The sequence below is a fragment of the Onychomys torridus genome, chromosome 12, assembly GCF_903995425.1.
Source record: "Onychomys torridus chromosome 12, mOncTor1.1, whole genome shotgun sequence".
In the NCBI taxonomy this organism is placed as follows: Eukaryota; Metazoa; Chordata; class Mammalia; order Rodentia; family Cricetidae; genus Onychomys; species Onychomys torridus.
Window position 1 is genome coordinate 66,438,619 of NC_050454.1, and position 22,851 is coordinate 66,461,469.

Below are 22,851 nucleotides of genomic sequence, written 5' to 3' on the forward strand. Positions count from 1 at the left end.
ACTAACTGGATTCAGTGAGTTACATAAAAGCAACAAAAGAAACAGGACATGAAAATGGGATGGAGACATGGGAAAGCTCCGGAAGGATTTGGAGGAGGTGAATATGACCAAAATGTGTTGTATTTATGCATGACAATCTCAAAGAATATATAAAAATAGTATATTTTTAAACTATTTTTTTCCAAAAGTATATTGCTACTTCCTTCCTTTCTTATAAATACAAGTGAGGAACTGGCCCTGATCTCACTCTTCACTCCCCTGAGGGACATTTAGCTCCAGGTACTCAGAAAATTGCCTGTCTCTTCACCCCACTTACCTGTCACATTGTACTACGTTTGTATTTATTCCATTCCCTTTAAGGAGACATTTCTTTTGCTTAACAATTTGAATTTCCTACTCTGATCATCCTAAATTCCCCAGTGTGCTCTGAAGATCTTTACTGATTTTCTTCTCCCCAACCATTTTCAATAGTTTAAGTTAGGAGATTCGTCAAATTATTTGTCAAATTCGTCTGTGCAAGACACCAGGCGCTTTCTGTGGAAAACTCCTCTGACGCCCATCCTCACTTGTCTCTGTTTCTGTGTGATTCTTGAGTCCCTCCTTTCCTAATTGAATGATGCAGTTCTTTAAGGATGAACTCAGGTCACCTTTTCAGTAGAAGCCTTCTGTAGTTGCCAGAAGCCTCACTGTCTCCCACTCCTATGAACCTCTACTGACCTTTTCATCTGTGTTACGTAACCGTGTCTGCTGAAGTTTGTTCTTTACTACAGATAGGTATGTCTAACTTGATCTCTAGAAGGATGATCAATTAGTACTCCCATGACAGGAATGTTTCTCAAGTCACCACAGCTTCTATCACAGAACATACAAAGCATTCATCAAATAGATATTTGGAGACAGGAACAGTGGCACACACTTAAAACTCGAGCACTTAAGAGATTAAGATAAAAGATTAAGAATTTGAGGCTAGACCAAACTACATAAGCAGACCAACAAGTTTAAAAAACACAACTATTTGGTTCTCATAGAATCTTTATTGCTTATATTTTGAACTCAGATAGGAATAACATTAGGCTTCAATTGATTTTATTGCATTTTTAAGAGCCAGCTTTTCTGAATATGGAATGCATAGGCAGCTGCATCAATGACACCTGGTAATTCATTGAACATGTAGAACTTCCAGTTCCATCTAAGACCCATTAAACCATAAACTCCTGGACTGGAGCCTAGGCATCAAGGTTTCTCAAGCACTTTACAGAGTCTGATAAGCACTCATATTTGAGAAACACTGCTATGGATTAATCAGGTAGTCCCCACAGCATTTCTAGCTAAAGTAATACTAGTCAAGAGATGGTTAATTTCTAACACATTTGTCTTTGAATATCCTGACCTGTTTAAAATAATACAAACAGTGATTAGCATTATGCTTTAGGTCATTTCCAAAGCTTTGATGATAATGAAAATATAACCTATTGGAGCAGGCATTCTTCTATGTGATTCTAAGAGTTTTCACAGTAAAGGTTAATGTTTATGTTTCTTTAACTTTTACTTAGATCATGCCCAAATCCAGCTTGATGTAAAGGTCTGCAATCTCAAAATAGATATCATTGTGGAAATCTCAATCTAGCACACAGAAACCTTTGTTATTGGGAAAGTGTTTAGGACTCAAATATGAGCAGCTCTGAGCATCTCATCCACCATGCTACGTGAACATTGGCATCTGAAGGGCTCCCATAAAGAGTGAGATCTGGAGCAGAGATGGCAAATGCCATAGCTGATGACCTCAGAGAGGCCACCACATGCTCAGAAGGTATTAAGAGTAATTCAGGGAATTCAATGTTGATCTGCAGTATGTTTCAGGACCAAAATTACACAAAAGGAGTCATGAACTCTGTAGGTTAGTTAGTTAATTTTATTTCCATTTAGTTGGATAGTGTTTTAGTCAGGGTCCTCCAAAGAAAAAGATTCTGTGGGATATATGCATACACATAAACACACACACACACACACACACACACACACACACACACACACACACACATACACTATATGTAACTCACACATATACTCACAACATATATGCAACACACACATACAACACACACAACACATACACATAAGGGATTTAGAGTTACAAGACTTTAAATTTCCTTATGAAACACATAAAATGCCAATAGTCCTATCCAAGCCAATGAAAGAACATTGTGGAAATGGCCCAGGTATGCACTTAATGGAAAGTTTCCCAGATAAATTTGGCAATGATTCAGTCTTGAGAACAGCTGTTCTAACAGACAAATTTCTTCCCTTTGAATGTCACATATAATCTACTATCAGGTAAATCTAACATTGACTATTTGAGAAAAACAATCAGTAAATACAGGAGAAATAAGAGACCTAAAGGCCTAGATCCTGAAATAATACTGAAAGATAAAATGTTTCTCCCAGTATGGAACATGACATATCACTGGGGCCTTTGAATCATTTTCTCTCATCTTTATCCTCCTCTTATTCCTCCTTCTTCTCTTCTGTCTCCTCTTTATCATCATCCTCTTTCCGTCCCCCCCTCCTCCACATCATCATCACTCATCCATATTAGAAATGACAATGATAATAAATGAGAATTAACACCAGAAGTGTGTGGTCTAGCATCTTCTAATTTTAGACAGAAGAGATGCATCTGTTGTAGGGAGTCTAGTAGATTCACATTCCATGGGTCACAACCTTCCAGTGAAGGGATGAATTTCAGAGACTGGAAAATAAGCCATTGTTTTCACTTTTACAGAACTTATACCTTTGCAGAGTGCAAGTTCATGCATGTCCACTTTTAAGAGCCATGAATTAAATGGAAAAGTTGGAATGTCTGAAACTAAAGTATAAGCCCACTTAGAACTAAAAAGTACTATTAATTTGTTTCCAAAGATAACCTGAAATTAGAGTCAATACTAAAAATTGACTTACTGTCACAAAACAGACTATTAGAATTTCATCTCTGTGTAATTAATACATTTATGATCACAATAACATAACAGAATCGGTAAATATAAATGTTGGCTCAGAATGTATATTGTCAAAAACTTAAATATTGAATCTAAATTTGGAAATTGTTTTCTGGTATCTGGATCAACCCCAGAACCTCAGTCATGTTAGAAGAAATGTCCTTCTTCCAGCCTTGAAATATCTTTATTCATGAATATTTAATATTGAAAATTTGTAAGAGACTTTTATTATGGTTGGAATATAAAGTGCCCCACAATGGTACAAGTGTTGAACATTTGGTCCCCAAGCATTAGTACCATTTTGAAAAGATGTCAATAGTTTATGAGGTGAGACTTAGGAGAAGACTAGGGTCAGGCTTCGGTGGCATCTTGTCCAGGCTAACAACCTGTCTCTCCCTGCCTGCCCCTGTAATGACGTAAAGATTCTTCTCAGGCCACATTTTCCTACCGCCATGCTGTTCTGCCCAATCAAGTAACAATATGCTGAAACCTCTGAAACTCTGAACCCAAGCAAACCCTGATTCCTTTAAGGTGTGTGTTTCAGGTACTTTGGTGGCAGAGACAAGAAAAGCTAATTAATACAGTTCTCCAGCTTGGAGTGCGAACAGGGTTTGTATGCAGTGCACAGATGATGTCAAGTGCATGGAATGTGTCAGAAGTTACCATCTAAGAGGGGGTAAATGGAAGCTTTGGTCTCTGGATGTTTTATAGTCAGAGCAGGCCTGTAGGACCTAGGAAAGAAGGTACCATCTTCACGGACTTCCCAGGACCCCAAGGTACCACTTTCTTAGTGACTGAATGAGTTTTTCCCAAAATTCTGTCAACAAGAATTGCAAACACTGTATTGACTTTCTGATAAGATAATATTGTGGTATTTTTTAATTTTCCCTAACCATGAGTGAATTTGCATATTTGTTAACAATTTGGATATTTATATTAACTTAGATGAGATTTCTACTAATCTTCTATTTCCTTTTTCATTGAGGTTCTATAGGTTTCTGTTTACTAAGATTTAAACACTCTTTTGCTAAATTTACTTTCATGCATATATCTTTTCACTCATAGCTTCTAGAGTTTAATTTTTGGTAAATATCTTCGGTGAACATAGAGTCAGCCTTATGTAATCAAAGATTCCACATTGTGAATTGAACCAAATATGAATAAAAAATATTCATAAAAAATGCCTTCATACTGAACATTCACAAAAGCTAATGCCTTATTATTATTCCCTAAAGATTACAGATATAGATATATAGATATAGATTAGATATAGATATAGATTAGCTGTTACAGTTATGAAGCTTGATTTGCTTGAGGAACCCTCCACCCCTCCCCCCCGGCAGAGAAGACAACAAAAGGAGATCAAGGGGATACAAACTGGAAATTTAGCTTTGTAATTACTGCTGATGATTCTCTTCTTTTGAAATGACCCCATACACAACAAGCAGTTTCTAAATTATTTTTTCTTTTCTTTTTTATTAAGAAATTTTCTATTCATTTTACAAACCAACCACAGACCCCCTCTCCTCCCTAATCCCACCTTCCAGCCTTCCCCCCATTCCCACCTCCTCCAAGGCAAGGTCTTCCATAGGGAATCATCAGAGCCTGAAATACTCAGTTGAGGTAGGTCCAAGCTCCTCCCCCTGGACCAAGGCTGTGTAAGGTGTCCCACTATAGGTAGTGGGCTCCAAAAAGCTTACTTATGCCCTAGGGATGGATCCTGATCCCACTGCCAGAGGGGGCCCTCAAGCAGATCAAGCTTCGTAACTGTTTTGCCTATACAGAGGGCCTAGTCCAGTCTCATGGAGATTCTACAGCTATTGGTCCACAGTTCATGAGTTCCCACTAGTTTGGTGAGGTTGTCTCTGTAAGTTTCCCCATCATGATCTTGATGTCCCTTGCTCATAGAATCCGTCTTTTCTCTCTTAGCCTAGACTCCAGGCGCTCAGCCTAGTTCTTGGCTGTGGTTCTCTGCATCTGCTTCCATCAGTTACTGGTTGAAGGCTCTATGATGACAGTTAGGGTATTCACTAACCTGATTACCAAAGTAGGCTAAATTATTTTTAAGTCCTTACTCCTCATCATTTTCCAAAACTAGAAAATTAATATGTAAATAATAGTTTTCTATTTTTGAATCCTTCTTTCTCTTTGGTCACAATAATTTCTTAATGAGAATTTATTTATTTTGTCATGCCTCAAAGTTTTAAAAATAAATTTTCCTGAAATATCTTTTCTGTTTTCAGGATTCAATGTCTTTTTAGAAACTTTAATTTAAACATTAAAGCTAAATATCATAAGGATTTGCACAGCAGTTTTTGTTGCTATGGCATCTTGCTGGCCTCTTCAGTTACATCTCCTGCAAAAAGAAAGTCACTCAAATGTCTCTCAAGCTCTCCTTGTTGAGCCCATGCCTCCATCTGCAGCAGATAACTAACCTAGTTATTGTTGGACACTGCTTTGTGTGTCTTAAAATGTAGATTAAATCATCCAAACCCAATATCATTGAGGAATCTTTATAATGTTGGAAATCCTCAGTTATCAGAGAGCTAAATCTGAGTCTAGGGTCTTTCCTTTAGAAACTGCACAAGAAATATACTTGAACTAATTGAACGTTACCTAAAAATGTGTTTGGTGGATAATGTGTCCCTCATGTATTTGCTCAATTCCTCCTAATTATCCTAATGTTTGCTAGCTGCAGTGTGATTACAGATTTGTACAGCAAATCACTGCTAGAATACAATGTCAATGCATCACACTTGGCATCAGAGCATATCCAGTTCTGCAACCTCAAGAGGCACATACCTTCTGTCTATAAAACATATTTTTCTTTAAATATGAAAGGTTATTGAGGCCCTGATTTAAAATTGTAAGGATACCAAAGGGACTGGCATCATAGGAAAGAGACTGTATCTTGAAACTGTGTCTACACTGAAGATACTAAAATTTCAAAACCATGAATCTGGAGATTTAGGTGAATAAAAACATAAATTATAAATCATCTATTACTCATACTAAGGACTGTGTTTTAGAGGGCCCTGTGAGAAAATATACTAATTATTCTCTTAAAGTTCTAATTACTGTTTTCTTATGAAGACTCCTTTGAAGAAATTCATATGGCAGGCTCTTAAAATAGCTCTTACAATAAAAAGTAAATTGCTTTTTAAAATAGTATTAATGTGAGCCTTACTGGAACACTGGGAGATCATCTAATTCACATTTTACAAGTGAGAAGCCTGAGTTTTGGGAGTGAAGCCTTACAAAAACACTGGGAGATCATCTAATTCATATTTTATATGTGAGAACCTGAGTTTGGGGAGTGGTTGTATTAGTAAACAAATGAAGCATCATTCTTAGAAAATACAGTAAATCTTCACCCCACCATTGGTGCCACATCTCTAGCATGAGATGCCAGTTTCCAACAGCAGGGGAACTATTATCAACAAGTCACACATCATAATCTCCTAAAACCTCCAACTAATACTCATGATCTCTTCAAATAACTAAAGTAGAGTCTATTCTCCCTGACCACACCCCTTTCATGATCTGATCTCTTTTTTTCTGTGCCTCTAAGGCTTTCTTCTTCATGTATCCCCATGTGTGTATGTGTGTGTGTGTGTGTGTGTGTGTGCGCGTGCGTGTGTGTGTGTGTGCGTGTGTGTGTGTGTGTGTGTGTGTGTATGTGTGTGTGTGTGTGTGTATGTATGTATGTATGTATGTATGTATGTATGTATGTATTACCAAAATGTGTATAATCCCCTTCATAAAGAGTGAGGGTCACCTTTCTAAACAAAATTACCAAGTCACATAAGTCATGTGGTTAACACTTTTCTCCAGTTGTGTAAACTAACATTATAGATATAGGCAAGCAGATGATTGTCTGGATAATGATATTTGCAATATCTAAAAATAATAAATGGATTACAAGAATTTCTGTAAATCAATTTTTAAAAAACAGAACTTCCTTAAAGAAATATGGAAGAGACTAAGAAAGGTTAATGTTGTTGGAAAAAAAATGTTTAATGTTAAAAGTCTTTACTAAACACAGATATATAAATTAAAAGATTATATTATGCCTTTCAGTTCTCAAGAAAGCAATAAGAGATGTTTATATGCATATACATAGAAGGGAGAAAATGCAGTGTCAGAGCATGGACTGGAATGTGCAGTAAAGTTGAATAATCACATTCTGCCTCAAGTCATATGTTGGGTTGAGTATCACAGATACCCCCAGGGAACATGTGTTCACTGTAGCAATGTTGTGGTAGAAAGAAGCCCATGGCAGATATGACCATATCTGTAGTAAGAAAGAGCAAACTCAGAGTTAATGTCTCATGGACCAGCATGCTGCAGCTTCAATATGGAACCTACCTGTAGAAATGATAGCCATGATGGAACTTTCAACACAAGTAATACTAAGTGAAAGAAGGTTTGAAAATGCATTAAATAGTATCATCTACTTGAAATAGCGTGACCAACTTTGTTAAGGTTTGAAATGGTTGAAACAGGTGAGGACATACAAGTTACAGCATAGGTATAAATAAGAGGCAGGAAAAGATTGGGCAATGAGAATAACTAAATTAAGCAACCATTTATGAACATGACAGTGTTTGGCCTCTGAATGCATGTGTGTTAATTATTTGCCTCTCTCAGGGTCAGGGAAAACTTCTATTACAAAGATGCTTGACTTACTCCTATTAGTATTTTTCCTTCCTCCTAAATTTATTCATCTTGGTTATTGTTCTCTTTAGTAAAACTATTGTACATCTATCATAACCATTCTAAAATACTAATAATGTTTTACTGATCAAGAATTGAAAAGTTCAGCATATCACCTCCACTCCCTAAAATCTTACTCTTCTCTCTGAAGGAAAGATTTCTAGAGAGGTTATTAGCATCGATTTCATATTGGGGTTTTAAAAAAAAAAAGAAAAAAGAAATGTTAGACTACTAAAAGAAATATATCCATTCTGCACAGAGATTTACTATTGTCGTGGTATTGTGTCCCCCGAAATATTGTGCCCACTAATAAACTTATCTGGGATCAGAGAACAGGAAGGCCACAATATTAAACATAGAGGTTAGGTAGTGGTAGCACACACTTTTAATCCCAGCACTCGGGAGGCAGAGCCAGATGGATCTCTGTGAGTTCAAGGTCACATTGGAAATAGCCAGGCCTGTTGAGTCACACCTTTAATCCCAGAAAGTGAGCCTTTAATCCCAGGGAGTGATGGCAGAAAAGAGAAAGGTATATAAGGTGTGAAGATCAGAAACTAGAAGCATTTGGCTGGTTAAGCTTTCAGGCTTTTGAGCAGCTGTTCAGCTGAGACCCATTCAGATGAGAACTCAGAGGCTTGCAGTCTGAGGAAACAGGATCAGCTGAGGAACTGGAAAGGTGAGGTAGCTGTGGCTTGTTCTGCTTCTCTGATCTTCCAGCATTCACCCCAATACCTGACTTAGGTTTAATTTTATTAATAAGACATGTTAAGATTCCTACTACATACTATTTAAACACAAAAAGAAATTCTCCTACATTTCAATTTAGAGTGTTGTAGATGCCTTCAGTCAACAACTTTTTGGTTTGTTTGTTTTGATACAGGGGGTCACTATAGAGATCAAGGCTGGCTTCTACCTCATTTTATAGCCCAGACATGAAATATACTCAGCAATATTCTTGTAAAACAAATCAATCCAGTGTTCAGTCCCTAGCAGCATTTTGATAATATTTACTTACCCAGCTTTTCATTGAATACTTTACAATCACGATATTAATGACAGTCAATCTTTCTGTGTTACTTATAAATTACCAAGACTTCCAAGTTGGTATAAACTCAGAGGAGTGATTCCATATGGACAGGTCTGCCCAAGACCTGTCATTCACTGACAGCTGCTTGGAATTTTGAGTTTCATGTAGATGTACTGCCCTCTATTTGCATATCTCAAATTACACACTAGTGAATCTGCTATGTTACCCTGGACTTAGCCCTGATATAAACAGTAATGTATCTGTCTCCTAAGTCTGAAATATACCACCCCTCTGGGTCCAGTCTGGAGACACAAACAGCACAGCAGTTTAATCAAACAAATTCAACATGAAATTATCCATCTGTAGCAAAAAGAAAACTAAAATTTATCAGAATCTCTGTGTGTGGAAGAGTCCTCAAAGAAGGAAAACTCACCTGATGAATTTAGAAATTGCTGTACTGTGCCAAAGAGTAGGGCATTGTGCCCTTAACAGGAAAAGGTAGTTACCATCTTAAATGTTTCTTCACCTAAGGGGAAAAATGCAAAATAGAACATGAAAAAGTCTTGAAAGGTGATGGACGTGTTTATGACTGAGTTTATAAGCATGATTTCAGAGGTACAAGGATGTATTCAAATTGACAAATTATATACATTACATACGGGCAGCTTTGGTACATTAATTATAGCTCTTAGAAACCACAAAATATCCTCTTTCTTCCGTCAGGGGAAGCAAATGCAGGACTGCCACTGAGGGTGTTATCAACCAAGAGTGAAGGAATGAGGCGGTGAGAAGCCCGGACCCAAGGGCGAGCCACTGAAAGTGGAGACTGAGGATATAGAAGGTGTCTGGCTTTTGGAAGGTCAGCGTGGTCAATTGTCGGCCTTAATTTCTGAGCAAGCAGAGTCCTATTTACGAAGTTGTTACAGGTGCCTGTGCACTATAGTGCACTCCTCCTTGCCTTTCTCACAGCTGTGGGGTTTCACGCTTTACACTGATGTCTTTGATACACTTGGAGCTGGTTTTTGTGCGGGATGAGAGCTACAGTTCTAGATTCATTCTGCTTTAAGCCACTGTCTAGTTTTCCCGGAAGTACTTGTTAAAAATGCTGTTGTCTTCTCTCCAGTGTATAATTTTGAAGTGTTTGTCAAAATTCAGGTGGCTGTAACAGCACACACTTAGACCCGGGTCTTCTGTTACGTCTCATTGATCTACATTTCTGTTTCTGTGCCAGTACCATGGTTGTGGGTTTGGTCTTTAGTTTGTTCGTTTTTTTGTTTAAGTATAACTTGAGATGAGGTTTGGTAATTCCTTATTCTTTTTGATTCAGATCATATTGGCTGTCTTTCTCATCCCATATGATTTTTAAAGATATTTTTCTACTTTTATGGAATCAAAAAGCTTTTGTTTATAAAAGGATGCAGTCATTAGAATGAAGAGAAAGCCTATAAAATGGGAGAAAAGTCATGGCAAACTATACATGCAACAGAGGATTGATATCCAAAATATACGAAGAACTCAAAGACCAATGTATCAAGAAAAATAAAAAAATTCAATCCAAAAGAATAGGTTTTTAATATGACCATAAATTTCACAAAAAAATAAATACAAGTGCCAAATAAACACTTTTTAAGTGTAAAAATCATTGGTCATTAGGGAAATCAAACTAAAATTACTTTGAGATTGCCTCTCATCTCAGTCTTAATGATTGACCTGTGGTGATATACTGTGTACCCTAGTAAAGCTTGCCTTGAGGAACAGAGGACAGAGCCAGCCACTAGATAGGTCATAGAGGTCAGGCAGTGGTGGGATACACCTTTAATCCTATCACTCGGGAGGCAGAGATCTATCTGGATCTCTACAAGTTCAAGACCACACTGGAAAAAGAGCCAGTGGTGGCACACACCTTTAATCCCAGTTACTGGGGAGCATACACGCCTTTAATCCCAGGAAGTGATGGCTGGGTAGAGAAAGGTATCCAAGGCATGAGGAAACAGGAATTTACTTTCTTGAGGCTGGGGATTTTGTAGAGTTAAGCTAGTGGCTGGCTGTTCTGCTTCTCTGATCCTTCAGCTTTCGCCCCAATATCTGGCTCTGTATTTTCTATTAATAAGACCTTTTAAGATTCCTGTTACACTGTTCATAATAAAAACAAAATCAACTGACAATAGTAACTGGAGTGAATGTGGAGAAAGAGGAAACCTTGTTCACTGTTGGCAAGAGTGTAAGCCAGTACATTCTCTAGAGAAACTGCTGTGGGTATGGAGGTTTTCAGAAGTAAATTACATTATGACACAGCTATACCACTCCTGGGCATATATCCAAAGGACTCTATATCCTACTGATACATACTTGCTCAACTCTTTAGAGTTGTGTGTTTAACTTAGGGTACCTAGAACCTCCTGGAAATTAGAAAGAGATTATCATACAACCAATGCCCTAAGGGAAGGGAAGTTGAGGTGGGGAACTCTTGGGCTATTTAGGTAAGGATAGTGTGGATGACTTGGGAACATATGGGGGCACTTTATTAACAAAATCACCTGTCAACCCTATGAGATTTATCTCATGTAATTCAAAGCGCATTATATTTCAGTTATTTAATTTCAATACTCTATTAATTAATGATCACAATTACATAAAGGAGTCTATACTTCTTAGTGAATAATTTACTTTATTCAGAAATTGGCATTTTTTTCACATTCATATATTCCAACTGGGCATTTCTTCTGTGCCTCTGAAGACTGCTGCAGCACAGGCTCACAGAGATGATTGTGCGGGTTCAAAACCCAGTAAAATCAAATACATCTTCCATGATGTGCTGAAAGTATTCAGGCTATCCCAGGAGTAAACACACATTGTGAGATGTTTCCAGGTATCAGCACACAGTTATCAGTCATTCCTTGAGCTCACAGTAAACAGATGGAGGTTCCAGTTGGACTTTCTCTTGCAGTACTTGTTCCCAAGGTGAAGGAAGAACTGCCCTGGAGACTAGCAGCAAGAAGAGTGGCATTTTGTGTAGCAAAGAGGTCTGTAGCTACAGCAGCCAGAGCTGTATCCACAGCCATACTTGGAACCATATCCACAGCCAGAGCCATATCCACAGCTGTACCTGGAACCATATCCACAGCCAGAGCTGTATCCACAGCCATACCTGGAGCCATATCCACAGCCATACCTGGAACTATATCCACAGCCAGAGCCATATCCACAGCTGTACCTGGAACCATATCCACAGCCAGAACCATATCCACAGCCATAGCCTGAGCCAAATCCACAGCCGTAGCCAGAGCCACAGCCTCCACAGGAGTTTCTGTAATAGTTGCAACACATGATGTTGAGAGATTCAAGTTTCAGTTGAGAGGTCAGATATTTCTGAAGTGAAGCTACCATCCAGTCTCTTCAGTCGTTTATATACTTACAGGACTGGATGGCTCATGCCATCACATGGACTCCTCTCTTTTTTTACAGTCATGTTCCTGAAGTGAACTCATCCTCTGAACAGTCATGTTAGGAATTCACAATTTACTTCTCAGGAACTCACACAAACATTTAAAGAAATAGATAGATTTTTCTGAATACTCAAACTTATGCATCATAATTTATTCTCCATAAAGTCATTTTATGACCATGACATAACAGAAAACATCACCAGCATATGTGGAACCTGTGAAGATGTGTTTTTCACTGTATTATTGAAGTCCTTGTTATCACATGCTGTATACTTAGAGTTAAGAGTATCACCAACAGTAACAGCTGGAGCTTCACTCTGTGTCTTGTTGTCCTTTCCTGTGATTCATCCTCCCCATCAACAAATCTCTAAATTCCTTTTCATGGATTCTGAACAAAGAAGTATACTTGAACTTGATACAACCGCTTTTTAAGCTTCCTCCTTCCCTCTTATGGAAGTCTCGTCTGTCTGTCCTTCTGTAGGTGAGCTATGAACTTTTCTTTCTTTCTTTTTCAAAATATGTTATTAAATTCCTATGCATTAGATTCTGAGTATATTTATCTCATGCAATTTAAAGGTGAATGAATCCAAAAGTTTCCCTGTGGAGAGTTGAAAATGTTTTCATTCATTAAGTTACGTGTTCAGTTTTTAGACAAATTGGGTGAAAAAAAATTTAAGCAGGTCAATTTTCGTGAGATTACTCAATCTACACTTAGATTTGGTCAGTATTTCCATGCTTCCTTATACACTGTGATTAATAAATAAGAATTATTCTGGATGAGTGGAGTGCATATGTAAATGACATCTCAATCAAATGGTATGGAAATACAACTAGAAGCAGAGTGACTGAGTGTCTTGTTGCCTGGAGTGGTTATTATAGCAAATAACCATGCTGTGTGCTTTGAGGCATCTATAAAAGGTGGTTTTGACCAAGGGCGAAGAAGCATGTTTATTAAGTATGCATATGATCTAGTTTCCATAAATGGCCATAACTTACAGGAGATCTCTACTCTTCTCTAAGAACCATGGGCTTAAAATTATCTTTTTCTCCCACTATTTCTATCGTGACGGGTTTCTATAAATTACTTCTCTCTCATTCCCAGTGATCTTGAACATTCCCGTACTGGCCATCACTGGAGGATCTGTACCTTGAACCCTTTACACTCTTCTGTACACTGTAAATGTGTGCTACCCCTGGCTCAGCTGTCATATGCACACAATCACACCTCAGTATAAAAACCTTTGAATAATTCTGAGTCTAGTCAGTAGGTGTAAGCCACATATGAAACGGTTACAGACAATTCAGCACAAAAATCATTATTCCATGAAAGATAAGAATTTAAATGTATTATGAATATGGTCATCTAAGAAAGTCTAGCAAATGCTTACAGGATAAGACTTTATAAAAGGCATCGTTCCTATTTAACAAATGCACTGAAATCTGTGCTACAGTCCACAATAGTGTACTTGGCACTTTGAAATCCATGAGCAGCAGCTATCATGTTAAATATTCCTGTCATGATTTAAAAAAAGCAGAATAAGAAAATTTGACAGGGATTAATATGTTTGATTAATTGCACATGACAGATTTGCATGTGTAAGCACAGCTCTAAAATCAGGAATTTATTTGCATTACATTCACACACTTTATATGAGTGATGTCTCAATAAGACTGATGAACAAATATGCAAACAAACACGCCTTGCTCTATAGTCATTAGAAAAGTGGGACAAACCTACCAGAAACATAGTGTTGACCAGCAGTGCATTTTGGAAACAGGTATGGGATCATAAAAGGCTTCATAAGTGACAGCCTATGATAAGGAAGAGAGGACAGCTGATGATGTCATCTGGTTCCATGTATATGGCTACAAAGCCATCTCATATAACAAAAGGAAAAACAAAGGCATGGTGGTACAAATGACTAACCCAGTATCGGGGAACTAGAGAGAGGGGGATCCCTGAAGCTCACAAGCCTAACCCCAGGCCAGTGAGATGACCCTATCCCCCAAAAAGGGAATGGAATGTCACTAAAAGCTGTCTTCTCCTTTCTACATGTAGCAAACATATGTGCACATGTTATACACACGGGGGGGGGGGGGGGAGATAATGAATAATACAGCCCCTTTCCTTCTGTTTTGCTGTCTTACTTTTATTTTCTTAGGCCATACAAATCAGTCACCTGTTACATTACTATAGTGAACAGACATGGCAGGAATGGGCATCCTTTAGGAAAGGCTTCAGATTTTCCCTGTTGAATATAATGTTAGCATCAGACACGGTATGTGCTTTTTAATGTGTTCAGGTAAACAGATTACAGATCAAACAGGGTTTTTTTATTGCAGACTGTGACAAGTATTTCTAATTGTCTTTTCTACATCTGGCACTATTATTATGTGAGTTTTGTCTTTTGTTGTGTTAATATGGTGTGTCCTGTTGTCTATTTGAGTGTAGCAAAGCATCCTTCCATAACAGGACAAATTCCACTTCATGAGAAATGATTCTCACAATGCCTTATGGATTTTGGTTTGCTAAATGTAGACGCTTTCTACAACTGTGTGCATCAAAACTGCTGGCCTTTTATCTTGTTTGTTTACGATACTCTATCTTGCTTTGGTAATAAAAACAACAACAACAACACTGGACTCATTAAACAAATACCAAACATGGCAGTGTCTCCTCCTCATCAATTCTCTGGAAATGTTATAAATGGTTTTACTTTAGACTTTCAAATATTTGATAAGGAAAAGTGACAGTTGAGTGATCAGCCCTAAATGAGACATCTGTATCACCCCCCTTAAATGCCCAGGAAGCATAATCACAAAAGAGGGTGTGAAAATATTGTAGGACCCAGAGAATGGAAAGGGTCACTATAAATATTGTCTTCTGCATATATCCTATTGTGCCTGATTAATATATCTTGCCTGCTCTGATTTGGGGGTATAATAAGGGTAATTATTATATATTTCTATTAATGAATCCCCAGATCATAATATGCAACATTCTTCATTCTATTTTATGTTTCTATTTCTCGTGATAATTTCTTCTCACTTGCTATTGTTTACAACTTACATAAATTCACTTTTAATAATTTATGTTGGTAGTTGTGAAGTGAGTTTCTGTTGGACAGCAAAGAGTTGAGTGATGTTTTATTACTCTGTTAAGCACTGAGTGTTAGTGATTTGATAATGCTAATCATTTTGATCAAAGCTATGGCTGTGGATATACTGCTGCTATTACTTAGATTATTTAATTATTAATGTAAATATATAAATGATAGAAGTAGATTATTTCAAAGTTCATCACAAATGTAAATTATTCCTCATAAATCCACAAATAACTGAGCATCATTTTTCCTTGATTTGCTGAACACATAGTCCTTACTCTATTCTTTAGAATGTGTTTTTCATTTATTCTTCATTTACAGAATCTAGAAGTGATTGGGAAGGATTAATTAAATAAGCATGCATTCTAAGTGTGAAAAGTTACTCAGCCTAACATCAAGTAGAGATCCCAACACTTGAATCACTCATGACAAGACATGAAAGGAAGCTCTTCTGTTTTTACACCCCTCTAAACATTTCAGAAACTTCTCGTATTATGAAGAGTATTTTGCATTAAATTCTAACAGTTGATGTAATTCTTTTCACTGGTAATTAATTCCACATCATACACAAAAAATAAGATTTTTAATATGCATAAATATGCAAATTAGTCATAATACAAATAATATGCAAAAAATGAAGAGAGCTTAATATGCAGTTAGAGACAAATGTGAAAACATACTAGTAACACAGAGTCATCACATAAAAGAGGAATGGCCAGTCAATTAAAATGATTTGCTGCCTAGCAGATGATACAGAGCAAACCTTCTCTATGTAGATAGATATGAAACTGAAATTAAATATAAAAAGAAAGCTTCTTGGAGGTTAATGATCCAAACGTGAAACATAAATATTTTAACAAATGAGTAAAATGTAGAATTATTTGGCTTTTTATGTGTTTTCATAAAATATTTTTCTCTTTTCCTCTCCTCCAACTTCTCCAAGAATCATCCCCACCTTTCTACCCACACAATGCTTTCCTCTCTTTTCTTTAAAGGAAAAGAAACACACAAAAAATTCCAGTAAAACAGATACAAGCAAAATACCACCAGCCCCCCAAAAAGCAAGACAAAAATAAAATAAGTTCCCTTTGTGTTGTTGAAGTACTTCTGGGTGCTGGCCCTATCCTGAAGTGTAGATAACACATACAGTGAGACCCCATTGGAGAAAACTAATTTTTCCTTGGCTGGTGGGTATCTGTTTTAGATAGCTTCTTGGTTAAGAACGGAATCTTGTGTCCACTACCTTTTCTCAGTACTGGAATCACATCTGGTTTGAACCAGTACAGGCCTGTGTGTGCTGCCACAGTCTCTGTTAGTTCATCTGTGCATCAGTCCTACAGAGTCTGGAAGACATAGTTGACTTGGAGCCATCCATCCCCTCTGCTTTTATGATCTTTTTGACTCCTTTTCTACATGGGTCCATGAGCCTTGAGGGGCTACAGACCTCCCATTGAGGATTGAATGTTTCAAAGTCTTTCACTCTCTGAACATTTTTAGCAGTTCTGTGGTAGTGGAGGGTAGATTTTTTTATGACTCTTTATGATTATGGAATGGCAAATTTCTGTGTCTGCAACACATGGAAAGCCATGAAGCAAACAGAAATAACAAATATAGATAAGTACAAGACGTAATTGTCTTTATCATAAAGCCCTCCTATTTATAAATGTCTATGCCCAAATGGGCACATGGTAGCAAAGATGAATCTTTCAAGACAAAGCATGCTTAATGATAAAAAGGATTTTCCAAAGATAACCAATATGCTTTCATCACTTGAAATGCACAGAGGTGCAGGGTGGTGGTGGCACATGCCTTTAATCCCAGCACTCGGGAAGCAGAGGCAGGCAGATCTCTGTGAGTTTGAGGCCAGCCTGGTCTCCAAAGCAAGTTCCAGGAAATGCACAAAGCTACACAGAGAAACCCTGTCTCGAAAAACCAAAATAAATAAATAAATAAATAGATAGATAGATAGATAGATAGATAAATAAAATAAAAATCAAAAAAAGAAATGCACAGAGGAGATTAAAATGACCCTTACCCACTAGCACTAATATATTTTGCATTGTTCAATATTTATATACACAAAATAAGATGTCATACAAATGGGATTCATATCTAGACAGAGAACTCAATGCATTCCAAATAATCCTAGCATATACAATGTGAAGCCAATGTTTTTCTTTGTTGCTAATATTTTTCTGCACAACATAAATTTTTTCAGTGTAGAATTTTCCAGTGGGCAACAAACTAACCCTTTCATATGTGGAGGCTTTCAAGTTTCATACTTGCTTAGTAGGTATATGCAACTTATAGAATGATCATTTCTCTTGGGACCTTCTGGTGGGTGTTGAAATGTGATAGAATAAATTGTAAGATGGTTGTGAATGGGTGATGGGGAAAAGAATAGAAATCAGAGCAAAACTGCAAGAAAAGTAGGGACATGTGAAAAGGCACCAAAAGCCTATGGGAACAATAACCTAATTGGGAAGGGGTGGTTTATTCAGCTCACTCTTTTACCCTGTATGCGACACAAGTGTGTGTCTGCACAGTTGGAATTCCCATCAGTCACCTGTCCACTACTTAAACTTTTGTTCACTTAGATCTTTGTTCTTCTCCCTAGAACCCAAATCTATTAGATTTCAGAATATGGCTGGATGGCTGACGCGGTAGCTGCTCATAGACCTCCTCTGCTCAGCTGCCTTTAGCTACGAGTGACCACAGGAGCATGTGTTAGGCAAACAGAGATGAGCAGAAAGGTGGCAGCTCCTTTTCCAAAAATGTAAACCAAGGTTCTCAGTAAGCTTTGATTCCCCTCACCATCCACCACCCTTGTTTCCATGCCTAGATCATGAGCAAAATGCAGGTCACATTCGGCACCCTCTTTGAAACATGAACATAAAAGTAATATAGTAACAGCCAGAAGAAAGATCCAAGTCCTTTCCAATGATTTGGGTTCGGGCATATTTTATACACTCTAAGACTTCTTATTTCACATATTTCAAAAATGTCAGTTTTCAATTAATAGTTTTCAAGTATATAATAATTAAAGATAATGCTGATGGAAGAATCCAGACTTCAAGGCAAATAAATTATTTTATTCAGAAACCGGCATTTCCCCCACATTTGTATATTCCAATTGTATATTTCATCTGTACTTGTGAAGACAGCTGTATCACAGGCTCAAAAAGACAGTTACAGTCCAAAACCCAGGAAAATAAAATCCATCTTCGTGATGAGCCAGACTCTTCAGTTTATATCAGGAGCAACCACGTATTGTGAGATGTTTTCATCTGCCCGGCATACAGTTCTCAGTCACTGCAGGGAATGGATGGTGATTCTAGTTCTGTTTGCTCTTACGTTGCTCGTTCCAAGAGTGAAGGAGGAATTGTGGTTGGGACTAGCAGCATGAAGAATGGCATTTTCTGTAGCTGCAGCAGCCAGAGCCATATCCATAGCCAAACCTGGAACCATAACCACACCCAGAGCCATATCCACAGCCATAGCCTGAGCCATATCCACAGCCATAGCCTGAACCATAGCCACAGCCATATCTGGAACCAGACCCACAACTAGAGCCATATCCACAGCCATATCTAGAACCATATCCACAGCCATAGCCTGAGCCATATCCACAGCCATAGCCTGAGCCATATCCACAGCCATAGCCTGAGCCATATCCACAGCCATAGCCTGAGCCATATCCACAGCCATAGCCTGAGCCATATCCACAGCCGTAGCCGTATCTTGAGCCATATCCACAGCCAGAGCTGTATCCACAGCCTCCACAGGAGTTTCCGTAGTAGTTGCAGCACATGGTGTTGAGAGGTGAGGTTTCAGTTGAGAAGCAGAGGGATGTTTCTGAAGTGTGAATGTCATCCAGTCTCTCCAGACTTTTATACCCTACAGACTGATGGCTCATGCCTCACATGGGCTCTGCTCTCTCATTTTACAACCATGTTTCCAGAATGAATTCATTCTCTGAAAGTTTTGTTAGGAATTCATAATTTACTTACTACTACCCTAGGAACTCAAACAAGCATTCAACTAATAATAATACATTTTCTGAACAGCAAAGCTTAGGAAACTATAACTTATCCTCTATAAAGTCAGTTCATGACCATGACACAACATAACACATCACCAAACACGTATGACCAATTACCATGTGTTTGTGATTGTGTTTTTCAAGGTCTTTGGAAATATCAACTGTATAACTTCATTAATGGTAAGGAGTGTCTTAACTATCCCCATTAACTGCTGTTGAGGAAGCATCATTGCACCAACTTAGTTTTCACCATGAAAATAAGTCCAAATTACCTTTCATAGAGTTTTGACAAAGACTTGAGTTTTGAACCTACATCTACAGCTATAACTCAGTTCTTTCTGAAGGAAAAGTTACTAACTCCGTCATTCCATGAATGAACTCTTTCTATTTAGTTCCTCATGCATCAGTTACAAGATGAGACTTAGTGTTATCATCCACTGACAAATATTTCCAAGGTTTACCACCTAAAAGGTTGAAAATGTCTTGGCTCAATTTTTTTTTATTGTTGTGCTTCACTTAAATCAAATTCTTAAACATTAGTCAATCTTGGCAATTATTCAAAGTACACTCATACTAATTCAGTATATAAATAAATATAATTACCTTTCTCTAAAATATAAGTAGTCAACAGTGACTACTTCCATATGGATGGAGTAGATGGGTAATTGAAAGATTTTGATCAAAGGGTATGTTCTAAGAGACTAAGTATGTAAGGGACACAGCTTAGCACAATAAAACCAATTTACAGCAATCCCATAGTCACCATCATTCTGAACACAGAGAAACTCAAAGCATTCCCACTAAAACTAGGAACAAGAAAATGATGTCCATACCTGTTCAATATAATACTGGAAGTCTTACCTACAGCAATAATACAACTGAAAAAGGCCAAATAGAGACAAATAAAAAAAAAGTCAAATTATCCTTATTTGCAGACAATATGATTTTATGCATATGGAAGTCCAAAGACCTCACCAGAAAATTTTTACAGCTGACAAATTGTTTCAGCAAAGCAGTGGGATACAAAATTGACAAACAAAAGTCAATAGTCTTTCTATATACAAACAACAAACAACTGAGAAAGAAATCAGACAAATAGTACTTTTCACAATTTATCAGTAACTATCAAAGCAAGTAAAAGAACTGTAAAGACTTAAAACATTTTAAAAGAAATGGAAGAAGACAACAGAGGATGGATAAACTTCCCATGCTCATGGATCAGTGGGATAAATACTGGAGTTCTAAGTACAAGGAGCATTATTTAGAGCCCTATTGCACAGCACATGCTGACCATGGTAAATAACCATGAATCATATTTACAGACATTTCTGGAAGAACTGATTTTAAGTGTTTTCAGATTTAATAATACACACACACACACACACACACACACACACACACACACACACACATGGAACGTTGTTCATGTGAACATTGGTTGAACTATTCCGCCTGATTCTCCTGGTCCTACTCTCGTTTCTTTGCTCCAAAACACCATTTCAGTAGGATATTTATTGCCACTGCTTTGGTAGGTTTCTGCAGATGTGGTATTTGTGGTGGTTAACTTTTCTGGTATTCTATTTTCACCTCTACCTTTAATTTCATACTATCTTCATCAACTGACTCCATGATAAGGGTTTCTGCTGAATGTTTCTTATGAGTATTCTTTAAATATTTCTGCTCTGGGAGTCATGCTGGGCTGGGATCCGTATGCACCTTTACATCTTTCATTACACAACAGGAAATTTTGTGTCTTAACACTGATCGAACAACTAGAGATGCAAAAGTGACCTCTAAGCTGAAGATCCTCTAATCAAAAAAATAACAGCCATATAGAAATTCAGTTTTAGTATTAAAAAAAAAAACTCCCAGACCATGAAACCCCACAACTATGATACATGTGAGATTCAATGCTGTGGATATCTCTCTGTATCAATAAAATGCTGATTGGCTAGTAGCCAGGCAGGAAGTATAGGCAGGACAAGCAGGGAAGACTGGGAACAGAAAGACTGAGTCAAGAGATGCTGCCAACCGCCACCATGAATACCAACATGTAAGATACAGGTAAGCCACGAGCCATGTAGTAAAGCATAAATTTATAGAAATGGGTTAATTTAAGATATAAGAGCAGTTATCAAGAAGCCTGCCATGGCCATACAGTTTATAAGTAATATAAGTCTCTGTGTGTTTACTTGGTTGGGTCTGAGCAGCTGCAGGACTGGCAGGTGAAAGAGATTTGTCCTGACTGTGGGACCAGGCAGGACCAGGATAACTCTAGCTACAACTCAGTATGAAACTTTTGTTCTCTGAAAATGTTCAAGGAATTTTAAACAGGGTACTGAACTTGTTGTATAAATCTTTCAGGGAGGTATTGTAATACAGTTATCAAGACTCTATTATGAACCTAAAATTAATTTTTTTTTAAAAAAAAAGGAGAGTAGCTACCACATTACAGGTTGCCATCACAAGCTTGTCAGTTCTCTACTCCTCAAGTTGTAAATTCTTTATTACAAGTCTTTGTGTTAAAATCCACTAAGTTTGTTCTATTTAGAAATTTACCATTTATAATGATCAGATAAGCAGTCACAATGGGCTCTGTTTACAGGGAGGATCTTTACCAATCCAATAACTTCATTGTTGGAGTGTAATTAAACCCATTTCCTAAAACCAACTCTATAAGCTTAGTCAGAGCACTCTTGTGTCCATGCTGTAAACCAGAGCTCCTCAGAGAAATAGTAGCAATCAGTATTTACTTTAGATGAGGATGGTGGTTGAAAGAAGAAAAGTTTTAATGAAAATATACAAAATTTCTATTAGTTATGATGGACAAACTTTAATGCCTTGCCAAAAAGAATTGTGCTTATATAAGAATGTACCTCATAATTGCCAAAAGGTAGGATTTAGTGGTCTGAAAAGATGGCACAGCAGTTAAGAAACCTACTGCTCTTACAGAGGACCAGAATTTAACTCCTAGCACTCATATACGGTGGCTCACAACCATTGGTTTAACTCTAGCTCCAGGGGATCAGGACCCTCTTCTAGCATTGATGAGCACTGAAAATACCATGAGCACACTTGCACATGTGCATACACACACACACACACACACACACACACACACACACACACATACACACACACTACATCATACACATTCACACACACATACACATACATTCATACACACACACACACACATTCACACACACATTCACACACACACATACACACACATACACACACATACACACATACACATACATACACACACATACACACACATACATACACACATACACACATACTCACATATACGTACACACACACATACACACACATACCTCAAATAAAATAATTTTAAAGTAGGTTTTAAATTATTTTTCACCACCGAAATAAGTATGTGAGTTCACACATGTCAAGTCATGAGATACTGTCATTGCACTCCATTTCTCGATCCTCTTTTGTGTCCTCTTCAAAATAATATCCACCAAATATATTTACCCACAATGATTTTGCATAT

At 37.5% G+C, this 22,851-nt stretch overlaps 1 protein-coding gene across 1 annotated transcript; it reads right to left on the minus strand.

Annotated features, from left to right (window-relative positions):
* Positions 1–11,724: 11,724 nt before the first annotated feature.
* Positions 11,725–19,100, minus strand: LOC118593871 (keratin-associated protein 21-1-like). The gene is made up of 2 exons (XM_036203453.1): positions 18,766–19,100; positions 11,725–11,785 (listed from the first exon to the last, which is right to left on the minus strand). Exons 1-2 carry the CDS (start codon positions 19,098–19,100, stop codon positions 11,725–11,727), a joined length of 396 nt encoding a protein of 131 aa, XP_036059346.1.
* Positions 19,101–22,851: the final 3,751 nt, after the last annotated feature.

Bases quoted from the DNA above. Each gene is read 5' to 3' on its own strand.
- LOC118593871 (XM_036203453.1), bottom strand. From the start codon at position 19,100: ATGTGCTGCAACTACTACGGAAACTCCTGTGGAGGCTGTGGATACAGC. The intron at 11,786-18,765 runs GTGTGGTTATGG...CTGTGGATACAG, and splicing joins GGCTGTGGATATGGCTCTGG to CTCTGGCTGCTGTAGCTACA.